Source organism: Rhinolophus sinicus, chromosome 15 (genome assembly GCF_057876585.1).
Source record: "Rhinolophus sinicus isolate RSI-liver-muscle chromosome 15, RSI-T2T, whole genome shotgun sequence".
Lineage (NCBI taxonomy): Eukaryota > Metazoa > Chordata > Mammalia > Chiroptera > Rhinolophidae > Rhinolophus > Rhinolophus sinicus.
In genome coordinates, this window is record NC_142515.1 from 114,278,867 (window position 1) to 114,298,074 (window position 19,208).

Sequence of the window (19,208 nt, forward strand, 5' to 3'; positions counted from 1 at the left end):
AGGACTGGAGTTAATTCTTCACTGTGAAGGATGTCATGTGGTCACAATCATCCTGTGTGTAGATGGAAACAATGACCCGACAAAGATATGGTATGCAGCATGAAGAAAATGATACCATATGTGTCGTTTGGGGGGAAAAACTGTTGTGCGATAGCAAATAAGATTGAAGTGATTATGAATATTTAGTAACATAAATTCATTAGAAAATAAAACTTCACAATTTCCAGTAGCTGAGGCAGAAAGTGAAACAGGGAGACACACTCGAGATGTCTGCATTACCAGTCTATGATGCGTCACGTAGAAATGAGGTGCATTTTAAAAATTCACCCATTACAGTTTTAGGAGCCCAACTGTCTTGTAGGGAAGTGCTATGTGTGGTCTAGAGAGTATTAAAAACCACAAAAGTTATATTTGATGTGAAGAGGGAAGGGTGGGACATACTGAAGGGGAAGTTAGAAATTCTGGCTTCCAGCTGTCGAAAGTCTTTGGGCCTTGGTTCACTCCTCTGCCAAATAAGAAATGCTGGGTTAGAACTAGATTACCTTTAAATTCTCTGCCAGCTCTTAAATCGTATGATTTGTTTCACATCAGAGTTTCAGTGTGTAACTGATTTCTTTGAAACTATTATTAATTCCATTTAACCTAACCTCAATTCTTCCCTTCATCTTATATGATTGATTTCATTTTTTCCCCATTTTTCTTTTATTTTTCCCATCATTGAGTATTTTAATCCCTTTTGCCTTTTTTTTTTAATTCTACCCCAAAAGATAAAGGATGTCAGAACAAGACTGAAGCCTTAAGACTATTTATTTTCTTTGAATGTATGAACAGTATTTTATTACTTTCCAGGGAAAAAGCTAAACCATATAGTAAATTTGCCCAGTGACCTATAAGCAGCATATTGTAAATATAATCCTAACTATATGTAAAATGCAGGAAAAAAAAGTAGGTGAGTGGCTATTTTAAGCTTCCAGTTAAGTGGCTATTATAAATAATATAAAATTAAAGCTTTTAAAAGAGTTTTGAAAATCAGTTTGATATTGCTTTATTCGTATTTATGGTAATTTGGAAATGAGATAACATTAACTTGTACTAGTCAAGAATAACAGATTTTAACCTAGTTTTACTTCTAGTCTTGATGTTTGATACTGGCCGCATCTCTCGGTAAGCATTTTGCTTATATTTACTGCTAGTAGGAAAAACAAAAACTAACACATTTGGGGTCTAATCTCATTAGTTACAGTGACACTGGAGTTCCTTTCCTAGAACTTGAGTGCTCAGAGAGACTTATACCATTTCCTTGAGATGAAGGCCAAGGTTTTCTTTTCTTCTTTCTCAAAGGGCCTGGCACGTTGTTTCACATGCAGCAATTGCCTAAGGAATACTGACTGCCATGGAAGTCTATTATTTAAGCAAATGTTACTCACACCAGTCCGGTAAGCAACGTTTATCTTAGATTTAAAAAATTATAGAGTCTCAGGCTTGGAAATCAGGTACTTAGAGATCAACTAGATCCACTGTTCTGTAAGTATTGTCTGTAGACCACTGGGGATCCCTGAGAACTTTTTATGGGATCTGCAAGATCAAGAAATCACTAAGAGGTTATTGCTGTTTCACTGGTTGACATGTGTGCTGTTGGTGCAAAAGCAATGGTGGGTAAGACCGCTGGTGCCTTAGCAGGAATCAAGGCAGTGGCACCAAACTGTGCTAACAGTCATTGCATTCTTCACCATCGCACACTTGCAGTAAAAAACATGAAGGATCAAGAGTAATGGTGAGGTCACAGGATGGAAGAGCAATATACAAACATCAACTGAATTTCTATATACTATATGCTATATGTAGCCATTCTATATACAAGCAAAGAAAAATCCAAAAATCAATTTAAGAGACAATTCCATTCAAAATATTATGGGCCAGATTTGGCTCACTGGCTGTAGTTTGCTCACCTCTGGGTCAGACTCAAGTACACTCAGTGCTTGCAGATGGAGCCTTGGCACATTACTTTATGAACACTACTTCTGGATTTAGTTCCCCGCCTTTATGGGGGCCTGTAACTCGAGGCATTTTTTTTGAGATCACTCCATAAAACCAATGAAAATATTACTGTGAAGCTAACTGTTTCCCCAGAACAAAAGCAGGAAAATTTTCAACAAATCTTCTAAGTTTAAATACATATTCATAAGATTGCAAATCCCAGCTCACACGTTTCACACAGTTTTGAAGGCCTTCTTGGGAATGTGTATTATTTGCATTATAAGACACTTCTATTTAAAATCTAGTCAGTGGTTTTGATAAGTAAAATTTCTCCTTAGGGATGCTAGAGTGCAAAAGTTTGTTGCTATTAAGAGGGATCTTCTTTTAGATCTGTCTTCATATGCTACAGTTTGGTAAATTTCTATAACAATCCTTCTTTAACAATCCTGTCTTAGCATAAGGTAACCAAATTACAACTAAACATGAAAGTTTTACCTAGCAACTAGCACTGTAAATGTATGGCATTTAAACAAAAACAACCTCAGACAGAGTGTCTAGAACATTCCATCAATCCAACTTTAACTCTCTTAACATTTACTGTCTGTAATCAGTGCTTCTTAATCTGTGTTTCATGGTGTGTTTTAAAGTTTTAAAATCAATAACCATTTATTTTAGCAGTGATCGAAAAAATGCTGAAACCTAATTTTACTTCTGTATCTCTTGAGATTAATTTGATTAATTTTGTTTTAGCTGTTAATATTACTTTGGGAGAAGGAGAGATGACAGTTTTTCTGTTTTTAAAGAGAATGTTAATAGGTGTTTCACATTCAAAATGTTATTTTTGTGTGTGTTTACTAGTTTCAAAATTTCAACAAAACAAGACCAAATTTGGGCTATCTTGGTTGAATATAGGCTTGTGTCTTCAAATAGAATGCGAGCAACTCAAAGCCATCGTTATCCTAGATTTCTTCGTGTTTTCCATAAAACTTAGTAAATGTGTGAATTGATTTGGGGATTATCCATTATATTGAGGCATATAATGAATTTTCTTAAAGGTTCTTACACAGTCTACACAGCTTTTTAGTGGTTTCAGAAATAGAAAACAATTCTGTCTAGAAAACTCAACCTAGTACCTAATACTATACCATGCCCTGGTTTAGTTCTCCAAAATTACTGATTAAAACATAAAAGGATTATGATCAAGATTTATATTAAAATTATACATTTAGCACATAGGTATATATAGTTATAAATAAGTATTACATATACCATACTATACATTATAGGTCTTATGTGTGTGTGTGTATATATATATATTTTTCAGCATATATCAGGGGTGCCAAAAACATGTATACAAGTGGACACTTTGGTCAACATTGCTCAAGCAGTAGTTCATCATAATCAGAAGTGTCTGGATGCTGATGGTAAGTGACCACTTTGAGCACCTCTTGTAATTGCAGAAGTCAAACGTGACTTGTATTCATCTTTTGTTATTGGTATCTATTGAGTATTAAAAATTTTAATAGTTTGTTTTTTCCTTTCTTAAAATGTGTATACATTTTTTTTGGCAACCTCTGTGTTTGCACATAAAAAGTTGCACAGGAGAACGTCCACAGATGTGCTATTCATAGTAGCACAAAACTGGACTATTTCAATGCCTATCTATAGTAGAATGGCTAAATAAATTGTGGCATATTCCGACAGTGAAGTACTACAGAATCATGAGAATGAATGAGCCACAAATAAACATGACATGGGTTACTCTCACAAATATAATGCTGAGCAAACGAAGCCAGACAGAAAAGAATATATATTGTATAATTCCATTCGTATATATTTATATAAAACTCAAAAATATGCAAACAAATCCATGCCATTAGGAGTCAAGAAAGCAGTTGTCTTACGAGTAAGGGCAGTTAGTGACTGAGGGACTTTGGGGAGCAGGTATGTTCTGTTTCTTGATCTCAGTTACAAGGACGTGTTCACTTTGTGAAAACTCGCAGAGTTAACACGTATGTACATTTTTCCAATGTATATTATATTTCAATAAATGCTTTAAAAGTTTACAAAGTAATTCGGCTCTTAAATGCTGTAACACTAGTTTAATTGGCATAGGTTTAGCATCTGTAAGAAAAAATTGTGGAAACAATGGAAATATGTAGAGAAACACAACATTTATGACAGAAATGGTACCAAGACATTTTCAGTTTGTGAAACTAAGCCAAAAGTTCACAGGGTCAGCTTTTTCATGTACAGAAATTCTACAGAATTGCTTTATCTGACATAAAACTCATGTGGGGTGTGCTATAATATATTATTCAATATTTGGCAGGGATGTGTATCCATTGCCTTTCATATTTTGACAGGTAGTGATTTTGGACATTTTGGACATGTTCAATATTATTTGTTTTACGTGTTCTTTTAGAACTAGGGCTATTAATAGGGTTCCTATTGACATTGTTTTAAATTTAATGGGCCCATTTCATTAAAAGTATACTTTATATATAATTTTTTTTTTAATTGAAGATTTCTAGCTTCTTTTTAAACATCGAGACATATAACCAAATGTCATCTGTTATGCTTTCACATTCCTGTGCTTCTGGTAAACTCCTAGGTAGGAAGGTCTAGAAATATAACCTTTAGTTTTATGAATAAAATCTGATGTTTCTACCCTAATCGCAACTATGGGCTAGCCACAGACACTCATTTTCTGTATCATGTCCCACAGACAAATGCCTAGGCTTTCCAGTGATAACCGGGGACACCAGTTTGGCAAAAAGCGTTCCTCTGAGTAGATGAATAGACACATGTGTGTAGGCAATCAGTCCATGAAAGAACTCAACCTTTCTTTTCAGTTTATTTATTTGTTTTTATTTGCTGGCTCCTTTCTGTCAGTTGACCTCACCAACATGACAATGAGTATAGAATACAAAAATCTGTTTACCAGATGTCCACATGCAACGGCAAGATTTGTAACATAAATGCTATTCTGGAGAGCAATCTCTGTATCAGACACATTTTCCTTTGTAATAGGTTACTTCTGTTTCTAAAGAAGCTCTTGGATTTAATGGAGGAGAGAAAAAGGGGAGACTTTCATCTTTGAACATAGTCTTTGAAAATGTATTTCTGTACTTGGGATACCGTTTTGATAATGATGCAGTTTGCCCTCTGAGGTATATGGGGCAGAAGCGGTGTGGCAGCTTAGCTAACAGCATGGCCTCTGACATCAAACTGAATCCGAATCCTGGCTCTGCCACTTGCTAGCTATTTAACCTTGAGGACATTTCTTCAACAATTGCCTCAGTTTCTTTACTTTCGGAATTCAGACAATAGCAGTGAATCATAGGTTTGTGGTGAGGGTCAAATGAATTAGACAGGGAGTAAACACTAAGCTTTTGGTCATATTATTCTTATGTTATATATTGGTATAAATAACATTTTAAGATTGCATATTGTTACATTAATTTAGGAAATGTTTGTCAACATAGTAACCAGATGTTCTTGTTAAAATTGAAACCAGATCATGTCATTCATCTGCTCAGAACCTTCTAAAAGCTTCCTATCTCACGCACAAGAAAAAGCTGCAGGCTTTATAAAGGTGTAAAGGTAGGGCGACCATGTTTCCTGGGTTATCTAGGGCAGTCTTCGTTTATGCCTGCTGTCCAGATGTAATTATTGATGGTGTCTCCTTTCACTGTCAAAAGTAGCCTGGTTTGGACAATAAATTATATAGTCACCCTATTATTAGGCCTTAAGTTATCTGCCTCCCCCCATTTCCTGCCATACCCTCACCACTGTGACCGCATCTGGTACCACTCTCTCCCTTCCATTCCGCGAGTGGCCATGGCCTCCTTGCTCTTCTTTAACCCTTCAGGCACACTCCTGCCTCAGCGTCTTCACACTTCCAGCTTCCTCCCTGCTGGGGTGCTCTCACTTAGCTAGTAGCATGGTTTGCTCCTTTTATCTCTTTTAAGTTTGTGCTCAACAGTCACCTTGTATTTTCAGCCACCCACTCTAAAATTAGTATCTTTCCCCTCTTCTTTCTAGTCTCCTTCCCCATTTTACTTTTCTCCTTAGCACTTATCTCAAATATTTACTTATTTCACTTGCTTATTGTCTTGTCCTTCCCCTAGAATGCAAACTCCAGGGTGGCAAGGATGTTTGTTTGTCTGGTTTTGTTCACTGCTATTTCCCCAAAGACTGTTATATAGTAGAAGCTCAATAAATATTTACTGAATGAATAAATGAAGAACATTTAGCCAAGAAATACCCAATGTAACTGAGTAATCAAATGACCAACCAGCTGCCATTCCCATTACCTTCTAGTATAAAATTTGATCTGCAATAATAGGACTCCCATGTTTAGCATTAAGTGTTATGAGAAGCATGATTTGACTAGCTCCCATAATTGATACTAGTCTCCAAGTAAATTGTTTTAAAAGTTGTGATGGCAAAAGAAAAGTCAATAAAACTCTCAGAGAGGTTTAAATTCTAAAAAGTGATCTTAATTTTGCACATCCAAGAGTAATATTAAATCTTTCTGAAGGCACACTTGATTTCTGCTTCCTGAGGCTAAGTACACTGCAGACTTCAAACTTTCCAAATTTAAATAAAACATTTTATAGCATGTGGTTTTGTAAAATTTTTGATGTTCAAATTTAAAAATAAGGTGACCAAAAATTAACACTGAATGATTCTTACATTCAGTTCTATTACTTTCAACTATTAACTTTATAACGTAGGAAAGTTTTCTTCCAAGAAAAACTAGTCCTAATTAGAAATAAAATTGTAGTTACAGAAAGCACTTACTCTAACTCTCAGGAGAATATGGTAGATCGAGAAGGCAGTAGTAGAATTTCTGGCAGTCTATCAAATTTATTTTGACAGAATTTCTTAGAACATTCCTTATTTAACTGCTCTAGTCTTAGAATCAACTTCAGAGACAGTAAATTTGATTCCCCATCCTCTTTCATTTTAGTTTGCACACTCTTAATACTAACTGTGTAAACTTTGTATTATAATAAAGAAATAACTCTTACATCCTGGTAACTCATAAGCTAAAGACACTACAGAAATATTTCAGCATAAAATAGCCAGAACATCTGGTTTTATTGATCAGAGGCTGGAATCTGTACAACATTCACACACACACTGTGTACCGTGTGAAAATTCCTTTCTCAAAGTTTTTATGCTTCCCTGTTTTATGTTCAATTTAGAATACAGCCAACTCTTTCATGAGCTGAACTGTTTGATGGAGGAATAGCATCAGAAATGATGCGTCCTAATGAGAACGGGGCTGAAACAGTCTTTCCCGCTTCAGCCATGGGAACAATCTTGCAGTTATGGGCGGCTTCCATCCCCCCCCAGAAATGGGAATAACTGTGCTGTGAGCCAAATGCTGAGGGTTACCAAAGTAACCTCACATGAGAGTAATTACTTAACATGACTATGAGAGAAAGCAACGAGGTTCCCAGACACAGGAAACGAAAAGTCAGAAGGGGAGGTAGAGTTGGAGAGAGTTCTGAAGGCTTTCCAGACAACAACTTCCTTATCATAGCAAATTGGGTAATAAATTTATCACTCTGTCATTTTCTATGTACACATATTCTTAAATCACCTAGTTAGCATAATGAACATTTGTAATGAGCATTTCTTAGCAATGCCAAAAAATCAACCTATTTCCTATTCTCTAAAAAGCAAATGAAAGCTTTTGTGATATGAATGTTCATTTTGATATTCCAAACCACCTGAAGGTTTAATATTTCAGTCATGACCATGGTTACAACGACTGCATAATGCACAGGAATCTTGGAAAGAATCCTTCACTGGGTTACACGTACTAGAGAGAGGAAATGAAACAACATAAAGCCTGAGCCACAGGAAAAGAACTCTTGACCTCTAAAGACAAAGGGAAAGGGGGAAACCGATCCTGTTGGGTGCTGCTCTGCTTTGCCTGCAGGTATGTGGACCCTGAGACATGCCTGGTTTGCAGGAAAAAAGTAGAAATTCACCAAATTCAAAAAGCAAGTCTGCCTTTAGCTCTGGAATTGCCTGGGAGAAAAAACATTCTTATGGAGGCAACTATAGTACATTTTCTTATTGTACTCATTCGTCAAATATTTTGAAAGTTGGGCACAGTGCTGGATGCAGGAGGAACAATGATAAATGAGAATCATGGCAACTTGCCTCAAGGAACTTGCAGTCTAGTGGGGGGCAGACAGGCAAATGAATTGGCAAATACAATAGAATGCGTGTTAAATGCTATTACAGGGTTAATAGAGGGTGTCGTGGGAGAAAGGAGAAAGGCACTAACCCAGTCCGGGCCATGGATACTTGCCAGACAGAGAGATATTTAAGTTGAGATCTGAAGAATGAAGTAGAGTAAGCCAGAGGAGGCATGCGGGAGAATCATTCCAGGTAGCAGAATCATCTTGGGACTCTCAGAGGGGCCAGGTTAGCTGGAGTGGCTAGAGGAAGAGAAGTGTGAAGGGAGAGGCGTCTGCAGAGCAGGCGGGGAAGAGCTCTCTACTTGCATGTTTTCTAGCTGGGAGGCATTGTATCAACAAAGGGCAGAGATCTTGGTCAAGAGACATATTTTCTCTCTAAAAATTCAGAGAGTACAGTTTTTATACCTACTTTTGTGATGACAGCGCTACTAGTGGAGTACATGAGAAAGATCTGTTTTTATTTGCTTGGTGATAAATAAAAAGGAAATGATACCCTTATCACATATGCAATTAGGTGGGTAATTTAATCAACTTGGGGGAATAGCATATGCAGACCACCGATAACATCCTATGCCTTGTCCATAAACGAGGAATCCTTCTGACAATTTATCAGAATCATCATTACCATTGTTATAATTTTAAAGTCTCAGAGAAATCTGATTAGAAGTTCATTTGAACAGTAAAGATCCTAAGCAAATCAAATCATATCAATAAGCATTTACTGAGCAACTGCTATGTTTGAGGCATACAATCTATAAATTAGAGCTATTTGTTTTTGAAACAGAAATTGCCTAGATGATTTGATATGTTGAGAAACAACTTTTGTATGGCTGCCCGGACAGGATGGATCCCAGTTGCACAAGACGTCAAAGGCTGTGTGAATATGAAGATAACTGGCTCTGTGTGAATGTCTCTGGTTTCCACATTTCTCAGATTCTCTGCCAGAGCAACATATTGGGAGCCTTGACTTCCCATTGCAAAATATTCTTGATCATTTCATACAGAAATTGTATTTGTTTTTTCATTGCTATCCTCAACAAGAGGTGGTTGCTTAGAATGGACCCAATTAGTAACCAACAGTCAGTTACTGGATGCTCTCACTGGCTGTTTAGCTTGTTCTCCCAGATCTGCTTTACCCTGGATGTTACCTAGAGACATTATTCACCTACGGTAATATCGATGACATTCCTGGTTCTAACTCCCCACTGTGCATGTCAGAAATTTCTACATCAGATCATCGGATAAATTTCTTTCCTCTTCCCATGGCCACCATTCTAATCCTCTCCACTCTACTTCTCTCACTTGTATTTCCTCACATTCCTGTTTCTACTGAATAGGCCGAGGTACAGTGGTTTATGGGTGTATCTTTGTGCACATATGGATGAACTGTTATCCTGAAAGCACCTGGTGCCAAGCCCTGGTCCACCCATGCACAAACATCACTTTTAGGGTTTCTACTCTATTCAAATTGATAACCCATTTCCCTATAGACAACTCCATGGCATAAATAAAATCTCATGAATCATAAAAGAATATAATTTTTAAATTCTATACTTCTACATTGATATTTAGTAATGGGGGGTTACTTTTAGTCCCTAAACACAAATATGTCTTAATTGCTTTTCCATTATAATGAATGCAAATATTTTATATATAGATTAATTTACATTGGTAACTTTTTGCACTTCTTGAAAATTCAGGGTATCAGATAATGTTATTTCTTGACAAATTGAATCTATCATCAGTTTAGGTTATAGTGACTGTTTGAAAGGGTCCACTCTTTCCTTTCCCTTCCTCTCTTCTGTTCTTTTCAGTCTTCTCTTGAAATTAGTGATGTTTTTTGAACAATTAAAATTTAGATAGAGTAATCCTTTGATAAAGTTAATAACAGCTTTACTTCAACGTTGCCATTTTCAAAGCCCCTTTCTGCTTGAAAACCAAGAAGGTAGCTGACATTTATTTGCTGTCTTAGGCTCCTTCTGCCTTACATTTTAGGTCTCAGAATGTCTGCTTTTATCACCAGGTAATGTAATGTGTCTGTGTCCATGCGAGTGTAAGCTAGGGTCAGAGGAGTTTCTTTCCACTTTGTGGTTTATTTTTTCTCAATGCAGCAAGCATGACTCCAGACCTAACACATTTTTCAATGTGGGATCTGTAAGTGTTTCAGTAGCAGCAATTTGTTGACTATATCCAGCGTCTCTGAGAATGTTATTCAGGGCACAGAATGTTACTTGGGGGCAGTGATGGCATTCTGGCAAGAGCTGAGCATGCGTTTTGGGAAGTAGGTAAGTAGTATGACTTGGGAATTAGGTAAAGTATGGTGAGAATGGGGGAGCCTTCACTACTACACGTGAGAGAGCCTGGGTGTTTCTGAGCCGAGTGACACACTGTAAGTAAAAGCAAAGTCCAGTGTAGGCTGGAGGGAAGAAACCTTGGAGATCTTTCGGAAACTTTTGGAAATGATGTGGAGTGATCCCTTTCCCAAGCCCACAGACCGTCCCGAGGCTCCCAGCACTAGCGGAACAAGATAATGACAGGTCAGAAACAGCCTGGCTGCCCGAGATTGCTACACTGCTTCTCAGTTGTGTTTTACATCACATTCATATAGGAAACACTTTCCATACACTCTCTTTCCGAGTGAGAGAAAGGGAATAAAATGTGACTAGAAAGAACACTTTATCACATGTAACGTTACTGCAGTGTAATCAGCAAGCCCACCTTTCCCACAGACACAAGCTTCACACAGTTGACTTCTACTTATGCTGATTCTGACGGGACTCAATGCACTGTTCTCTGCCTGTAGACACCTTAGAACTGAGCATAAGGGCAACTGATAGCATTGTTAAACCCACTGGCCTGTGTGATGTGAAGACTCATCTTTCTTTGAAGAGCATAGCAGACAACTTTCAACTATTCTTTTTTCCACCTAGTTCTTCTAATAGTGGGGGAGATAAAGAAGGTCCATGCATCCTTTAAATAGAATGGGCTCCAAGTCTACACATTATTTTCATTTCACAGAGATCCATAAACATAAGGGTAAAGTGAGGAGGGCAGGTGCTACTTTGCCCTGAAGTACAGAAGTAGCTTCACATGGCAAGTGGAATCATGGGACTGATATGTGAGACTCCACAGCGTCAGAATCTTACAGCAGGAGGCAGCTGTGGAGGAAAGGCATGAGGGCCTTGGAACAACTTCTCTTGACTATTCCCAGACAGAAGTCAGAGAAGCAGCAACATCTTAGGGTCTGCTAACCTAGAGAAGAGAACTGAGGGAAGGAAGTAGAAACAACCCCCAAATAGTGTGAGGCTAGTTAGCTCACTACAGTGCTTTTCTCTTTTCCTCTGGTCAAAAGAATTGAAATGACTAAAGAGTATTTTTGTTTACCCTAAAAGATTGACTTTCTAAAAGCAATGTTGGGTAAATGACTCATTACATGAGCTTTAGAAAAACAGAAATTACACAAATGTTCTCCTGAGATGTAAAAACACCACAGCCAAGCGGTCTTGGCATATACCAACAAGTGCAGTCGTCCCTCAGTATCTGCGGGGGATTGGTTCTAGGACCCCTGTGAACACTAAAATCGTTGGGTGCTCAAGTCACTTACATAAAAATGGCACATAACCAATGTACATCCTCCTGTATCCTTTAAATCATATCTAGGTTCCTTACAACACCTAATACAATGTAAATGCTATGGAAATAGCTGTTATACTGTATTCTTTAGGGAATAATGACAAGATCAAAAGTCTGTACGTGTTCAGTACAGACACAGCCACTGTAGGCCTGACGATATAGTCACGTCAGCAGCAACAACATTTTTTCCTGAATATGTTCAATTTGCCGTTGGTTGAATCTGCTGATGTGGAACCCATGCATATGGACGACCAAACTGTATTGGCTACCCAAGAGGCAAGAACCATATCGTCAGGCATAAGAATGTGTTCATTGTAAGAATGTGTTAATTTTTATTAATTACTATATGAAAGTACGATAAAGATTTTTGTGGGTTTTTCTTTTTCCATTTTCAACAAATTTAGAGATAGTCCAGATGATATGGCTTAAACTGTTGCTATGGAATAGGAAAGAAGTTTAGTCTGATGATTGGCAGGTAGCAACGCAAAGCAATAAGGAAGGTCGCCTTCGCAGCAGTGGCAGGTATTGATTTGCCAAGAGGTTGCTTTGCACATGGTCAAATGGGAATTATTAATTCAGAGATGGTTAATTATTTTCCTGAGCCATACTGGGTTGGTTTACTGGCATATAAGTATGAATAATTAATGTTTTATACTCCACACCGTTACTGCACAAGAGTCAAATTTTGAATGAGTCATATCAACATTTTCAAACCTATTAATAAAGAACTATGTCATGATAAAGTCAGGTGCTGAGTACATATAATCTTTCATAAAGAGAAAATAAGTAACCTTTTAAAGAAAAAGAATTAAAGTTCTGTAGCATATGCTAAACATTTTAAGTTAATTATGGCTTTTTCAATTTTGCATCATTGTTCGGTTCTAAAATCCCATTTTAGATTCAAATAGAAAACACATGTATTCATGCTATTCTGTGGAAAGACATGGTATAAAATATTTTTAAATTATTATTTGTTGTCTAATTTCCCCAATTTTGCAAACAGCATACTGGAGTAATTTTGAAATGTTTTTTATTTGTAGTGTTCAAAATTGTGATCCTTGTTTTCATCCTTATTGTTGGACCACTGATTTTTCTGGTACTCTGTATAATTTTGCTGCAGTTTATCTATTGGAAACTGAAAGGCTACCATTCTACTTAAAATTTAGCATCTCTTCAATTGACAAAACTTGCCATTTAAAGTCAGATTTCAGAATTTTATTGCTCAGAAAATTTTCATTTCTATGGACAATACATAGAAGAAAAAGATAAAGACTGAGGAAAGTGCTTGTCCTGGGCTGAGAATAAAGACTCCTTAATATCTTGCATAGCTCATGTAATTTCATTAGAATTTTAGTTCATTTGAATTCTTGCAGCAATTTCCCCCTCACAACCATTAGATCAAATATTGAACATCTAATTCCTTCTGGCTTCAGTTTGTTTTGGTGCTAAATAGTCCTAAAAGCAAGGTGACCACAGGAACCGTGGTTAGTTATCTTTCTTTCCCACCCAGGCACTTAACTTTGTCTAATTTATCTCTGGGTCGTACTGCCCAGTTCAGGGGCAGGCAGGCAGTTGGTACTCCATAAATGTAAACTAAAGAAATGAATGAGGCAACAGTAAACCGATGGCTATTTTAAATGGTTTTAGTAATACTGCTCAGTGAGGTCAACCCTGACCTGCTATCACGTGGACCCCATTATCTGCAAGTCACCCAGATTACCAAGGAAAGCCAGCATGCCCTTTGGCTCCAATCATCAGTCCAGACAGTCAAAATAAAATAGGTGCTTTTCATTTCAAGCCATACTGTGGATGTCTGGTTTCTGGACGGCATCACATTAAGAAGGTAACTGCAGCTGAACATATATTTAATGGAAGTACGTTTGGGGCTCAGTAGGTCTCACCCTGAACATTACATCTCATAAAAATCAAGTGATCTCCCCCAGATTGCCCATCCACTTCAGCAAAGCTCAGGGCTGGCCTGAGAATCCAATTCACAAAAGACTATGGCGTTGCAGAGCCATCCCTCAAATGCTATTTGGTTAACAAGTTAGAACAGAAGTGTAACAGTTGACAAATAATACAATTTTAAAATGCCACTAAGTTGTAAGAGAGCAGAAACTGCTCTCAGTAACAACGCAGACTAAACTTCCAAAGGTCAGAAAACACTGCAGCACTCTCTTGCTGTGGAGTCAGAGCATATGTTCAAACCTGCAGATACATTTGTGGTTTCTTCCTACCTTAAATACATTGATAGGGAGATCGATGACCACATAGATAAGGTCTCCAAGGGCAAGGCTGGCTATCAGCGCGTTGGGGCCATTCCTCATACACTTGTTCTGGTAAATGATCCTGAGCAGAGTTGCATTGCCCACCATTCCCACGATGAAAATAGTACAAGATATCACAGTGTTAATGTACTTGAAAACGGAAGTAATCTTAGTCTGCTGTGGGCAATAGCTGTGCATCGAGCCATTGCCGGGTAGGGCCAACTTAGTGGGTCGATGAGTAGTAACCAGGAAACTGAGCTCTGTCCCACGGAAAGTGGTGAAATTGTCCACACGAGTGCTGAGATTTGTGCCGTAGCTATCAGGATTATCACTGATGACACAGCCAACCAACACCACCCAAAAGGACACCAGAAAGCAAAAGGTTTCCATCTTGATGCAAATTTGAGCAAATGTCTCTTATTGTGTTGCTTTTACGCCCTTATTATTATTTTTTTTCACCTAGAAAAAGAAAGGAGAAAAATAATTTTGGTTACAAAAATCTAGCTAGTCAGTAAGGTTATAATCAATGATTATTTATTGCTTCAATTAAAAAGCAGGATATATTTGGTAATTAGATAAGATATATCTATGTCAGCTTAGCCCATGGCAGAACAAAACCAGAAATGACCAAAGATCTATTAGGGCAAGTTACACCTCTCTCTCTCTCTCTCTCTCTCTCTCTCTCTCTCTCTCTCTCTCTCTCTTTCTCTCTGCCCCCCCATTTCCTCTCTATCCACAACTATACATATATCTAGATTATAATGTGGATGAGGATACGGCAGTTTTTCCTTCAAGAAGTAGGTAAAAGGTTACTTCTTTTTTTCTTTACTATCTAGGCTGATAAGAACCTGAATTACAAAAATCTACAAGAGTTGAGATACAACATTTCATTTATTAATGGAAGAAAAAAGGCATTATATACTGAGTAAATGTTACATAGTGTTAAGGCATAAAATTAGCAAATTCTCTAAGAATCCAATATCCCAAAACGTGCGTTGTTTTCCACATGGTAAATAGTAAACACGGGAAAAAAAATGCAGCATATGGATAATAGCTATTTAAAGTGTTACAAAATGTTAAATTAAAATCAGAACTCAAGTTAACATCATCAATACATATAATAATCTTAGTTTCAATTAAAAATGATATAACTGATAAAGATAAAATACTTATTTTTTGGAAAACATTGATGATTAATATGTACAATCTACATTTTCTGACAGGAGATTTTGGCTTTTCCATTCCTCAGAAACTATCATCACGATATTTGCCAGTGAGTGAAACTGAGAGGAACGGACTTTCCCAGGTCAGACACAGCATTTGGTTTTCCAGGGGATATCTATCTCATGCTCCCTTTCAAACATCCTACATAGCTCCCTTGATTTTGCCAACCAGGGTGCTGAGCACTCCACATGGGTGATGCCCTCTAATCCATACCAGGACCCTGTGAAGCAGATACACAGTTCCATCATAAAGAGAGGGAAACAGAGGCTCAGGAAGGTCAAGTAGCTTGTGAAAGCCACAGGTGGAGGGTGGTGATACCGTGATTCTAAGGCAAGTTAGTCCGACTTTGAGCCCAAACTCTTAACCACTAGACCAAGCACTGTCTGTCATTCTTATGCCTTCTTCGCACTTCAAATATTTTAAGGAAGTTACCAGAGTTTCAATGACGTAGTAGACTCAGGAGGGCTTTTAGATGGTTTCAAAAGACCATTTGTTCATTTGTTTCAGTCATTTGCAGAGAATAAGTGGTCCTTGTTGCCCAGAAAGCCTAGGTTTCTACTTTAATCCTTAAAGAAAACATGTTGGGAAAATGAGGGAGGTTGGTGGTAATACAATAATCAAAGGTAAATAAAAATAGCTCCTCACGTTTAAATATTTCATATATTTTATTTTTTGTGAGTTTTTAATGAATCTTTAAACGAAGACCATGAGTTCATTTATGCGGTGGTGTGTGTGTCTATGATGTTTAATTTATTTTTTTTTACAATCATGTCCTTTTTCTGAGTCTATACATGTTTGATATTAACCACATTTAGGGATTTTGACAGTTATCTTGGGAAATCAATAAAGCTTAGGTTTAGTCAATATGTGAATAAAATAAGATTTATTCAAGTTGTGAAGTAAATATGAGGTACAAATACCACATACTTTAGCCTTCTCCAGAGATTTCTCCCAGGAATCTGAAATAATACTATTTTATGGATAGAAGTTATCTGTTATGTACGTACCTGTTATCTGACTTAAGCTCTACAACTCTAGGTAGGTAGGGGCAATATCCCCATTTTACTCATGAGGAAATTGAGTCTTGAAGATGTTAAGTCAAGTTTTCGTGGCCAAGAAGTGGCAAGGCAGGTAAAATGCCTCACTTTACTTTGTTTGTAGGACTTAACTCTTAAAGTCTGATATGATTAAAAATCAATGATAAAAAATGATAAAACTATCAATTTTTCTGAGCTAGGAGCATACTATGTACATGTCAGTTCTGCCTGGACTTAATTATAAGTAGTTTGCAGTTCTTTCCTGCCTCTTACAGTTTGGAGTGAGTATCTGACCAAATGTCAATAGACGTACACTATGTCACGATTTCCCTTCTACAGTGGAGACCAGGACTCTAAGAACAAAGCATATTGCCATCCTCTTCTCCAGATCAGAGGTGGGAAAAAAGAAATCTTTCGATACCTTGTGCTGTTTAATGCCTAAAGCCTCCCAGTTTCCCAATCGGAATGGAAACTTCACTAACAGTTTTCTTCAAACTAAGAGAGAGAGAGAAGCCTTTTCCAGGAAATGGACTGTTTCTGTGCCCATCAGAGTCGGCTTGGAGGATAGTTAGTGACCTGTCCTGGCTATTGCGAGTATTCCACCACTCACGAAAGGTACCACTGCTGTTTGAGCGCTAGTTTGCTGGTTTGCTTGGCCAGCGGATTACAGGAGCTAAGGAGGCCTGTGTGGGTTCTTATCCCAGTGTGAGCTCCGGCCATCAAACCCACCTTCCTTCCTCCTCCAACAATGACACCACCACAGAAATCATTTCTGATGACATCTCCATCAGCTCAGATTAAGCGGCAGAGCTAAGGATACTTGGCAAAGGCATGTGAATACCACGTTATCATTGGGTGAAAACTCCAAAACCACACACGAGATGCCTCTCAAATGTGGGTTCCTCCCAGGATGAGTCTGTAGCTCATTTCCATGGGTCTATTAAGTCACACCGCACTTGGAATCATCAGTCATAATCAGTCATAGTGCTAGTGAAGTATCTCAGATTCAGACCTGAAGGCCATGGTTTATAGATCCCTCATTCTTCTATGTGGAGTCTAAGAATTTGCTGAAGTTCAAAAGCTTTTATTAAGGAAGAGTACGGAATCCGTATGCTTACACTTTAACCATTTAACGTCTCTGACTCTCAGGATCAAAGTTCACCTGGAATTAGTAATTTGAAAATTCCAGCCTTACCCAAAAGGCATGAGTTTAGAGCAGGTAGTTTACATTGGAACAATTGTCAAGGTGTTTCGTAATTAGTTAACACTTAAAACGGAAGGGGTGGGAGGGGCAGACAGCCATAAACATCTACAAGAGGAGAAAGAAAAATCTAGGGACTTTTTTTTGCAAGTATTCCGTTGGTTTGGCTCCCTGGGTAAGACAGTAGCCACTCTCCTGCCTGACAACTTCTGCCTCCCACCCCACCCCCTCTGCCGCCACCTCTATCTGGAATGCCACTAGGATGGTGTAAACAGAGGGGCTGATTATCTAGCAACAGCCCTTGTTTTCTGCACGTGAAAGGCAACAAGTGCCCTTTAAAGGACAGCACAGAACCAAGCGTCCAGACCTCCACAGGCAGCTTTCCAAACTAGCCGCCCTGGGAGTTTTCCAAAACATCAGCCCCTCACACGGCGTGCCCTTGGCTACCCTTGGCAACCCGGGGTGTACCGGGAGAAGCAGGAGAGTAAGAAAAGGCTGCGGGGCACACTTCACAACTAGACTCCGGAGCCTGCGACGAGGGCGTGATGTTCCACAAAGTTGTTGCACGCCTGGGGAAGAGGGAGACCCAGGGAGGACTGTGGGCTTTCCTTTGACCAAACAGCCGGATCCTGCCTGGGGAGCCTGAGGGGCTACCCATCAGCTCCCCAAACCCAAACGTTGCCAGAGCACATCCATCCCAGGAATGCGCCCGCAACGCCACGCGCCCTGGGCAGGTGGGTGCCAGCCCCTGGGCGGCGGGTCGCCCAAAGTGCAGGGCGCTGGGGGACAATGCTGCCCGCGGGCCTTTCTTCCCAACCGAGGGGCCCAGGCAGCGTCTCTCCCGTTCCCGCCCGGGTCCCCGAGACGAAAGAGTTGCACCGACCGTGGAGCTGGGCAGGCGCAGGCAGATGCCCGGTCCTCGCGAAGCGCCCGCGCGAAAGGACGAGGAGCCCGCAAGGGTGGGTGGCGTGGGTCCCGGGCTCCGGCGTGGCGGCCCGGGCTGCACAGCTGCCTAGACTTGGGAAAACGTGCTGGGCACCGTTTCTCTGGGGAGGTCCCCCTGGGCCTCCAGCCTCTGGCCACCGGCTGAGATGGAGCCTCTCCACCTCTGGTCCACAATAGCCAGACCACAGGGAGGACTCTAGGCGAGCGCACTCGCACGCGCGCGAGGAATTGCAAGAAAAAGAAAACTCCGGAGGAACACGCCTCCCGTCTGTCCTCCCCTTCTCCTCCAGAAGCTCTCAGACTCTCTGCTCCAATCGAGGACAGCAAGAATGTCCTAACCTTCCAGCCCTCTCTGGAGGCAGCCACTCTAAAGCACAAAGCTGCCGCCCCCTCCCAAGCCCTGAAGGGCAAGAGTCTTTTAACTGTTTCCTTCCTGAACCGAAGACGGGGGAGGGCGGAGGGAGGGCGGCAATCGAGGGAGGAGGGTAGTTTAACAGACAAGTCTGAGAACTGAGCAAGGCCGTGCAGAAAAACCCATTCCCTCTCCAGGAAGTGCCGGCGGATTCGATCTGTGATGGAGCCACTGCAGTCAGCCCCAGGGTCCAAGCGTGGTTTCTCCTCTGTGCTCCCTGCCACTTCGCTTGGCTTGTATGCTCCCTCTTAACCTCGTCGCAAGTTAAAGAGCCAACGTGGACAG

General features: G+C 39.5%; 1 protein-coding gene across 1 annotated transcript in view; it reads right to left on the bottom strand.

Annotated features, from left to right (window-relative positions):
- Window positions 1-19,067, bottom strand: part of EDNRA (endothelin receptor type A) — a 45,060-nt gene extending 25,993 nt beyond the window's left edge. The window contains exons 1-2 of the mRNA XM_019730735.3: window positions 18,450-19,067; window positions 14,075-14,563 (exon numbers count right to left, since the gene is read on the bottom strand). Of these exons, the coding sequence (XP_019586294.2) occupies window positions 14,075-14,494 (420 nt within the window). The 5' untranslated portion in view covers window positions 14,495-14,563; window positions 18,450-19,067. The remainder of the gene's footprint in view (window positions 1-14,074; window positions 14,564-18,449) is intronic.
- Window positions 19,068-19,208: the final 141 nt, after the last annotated feature.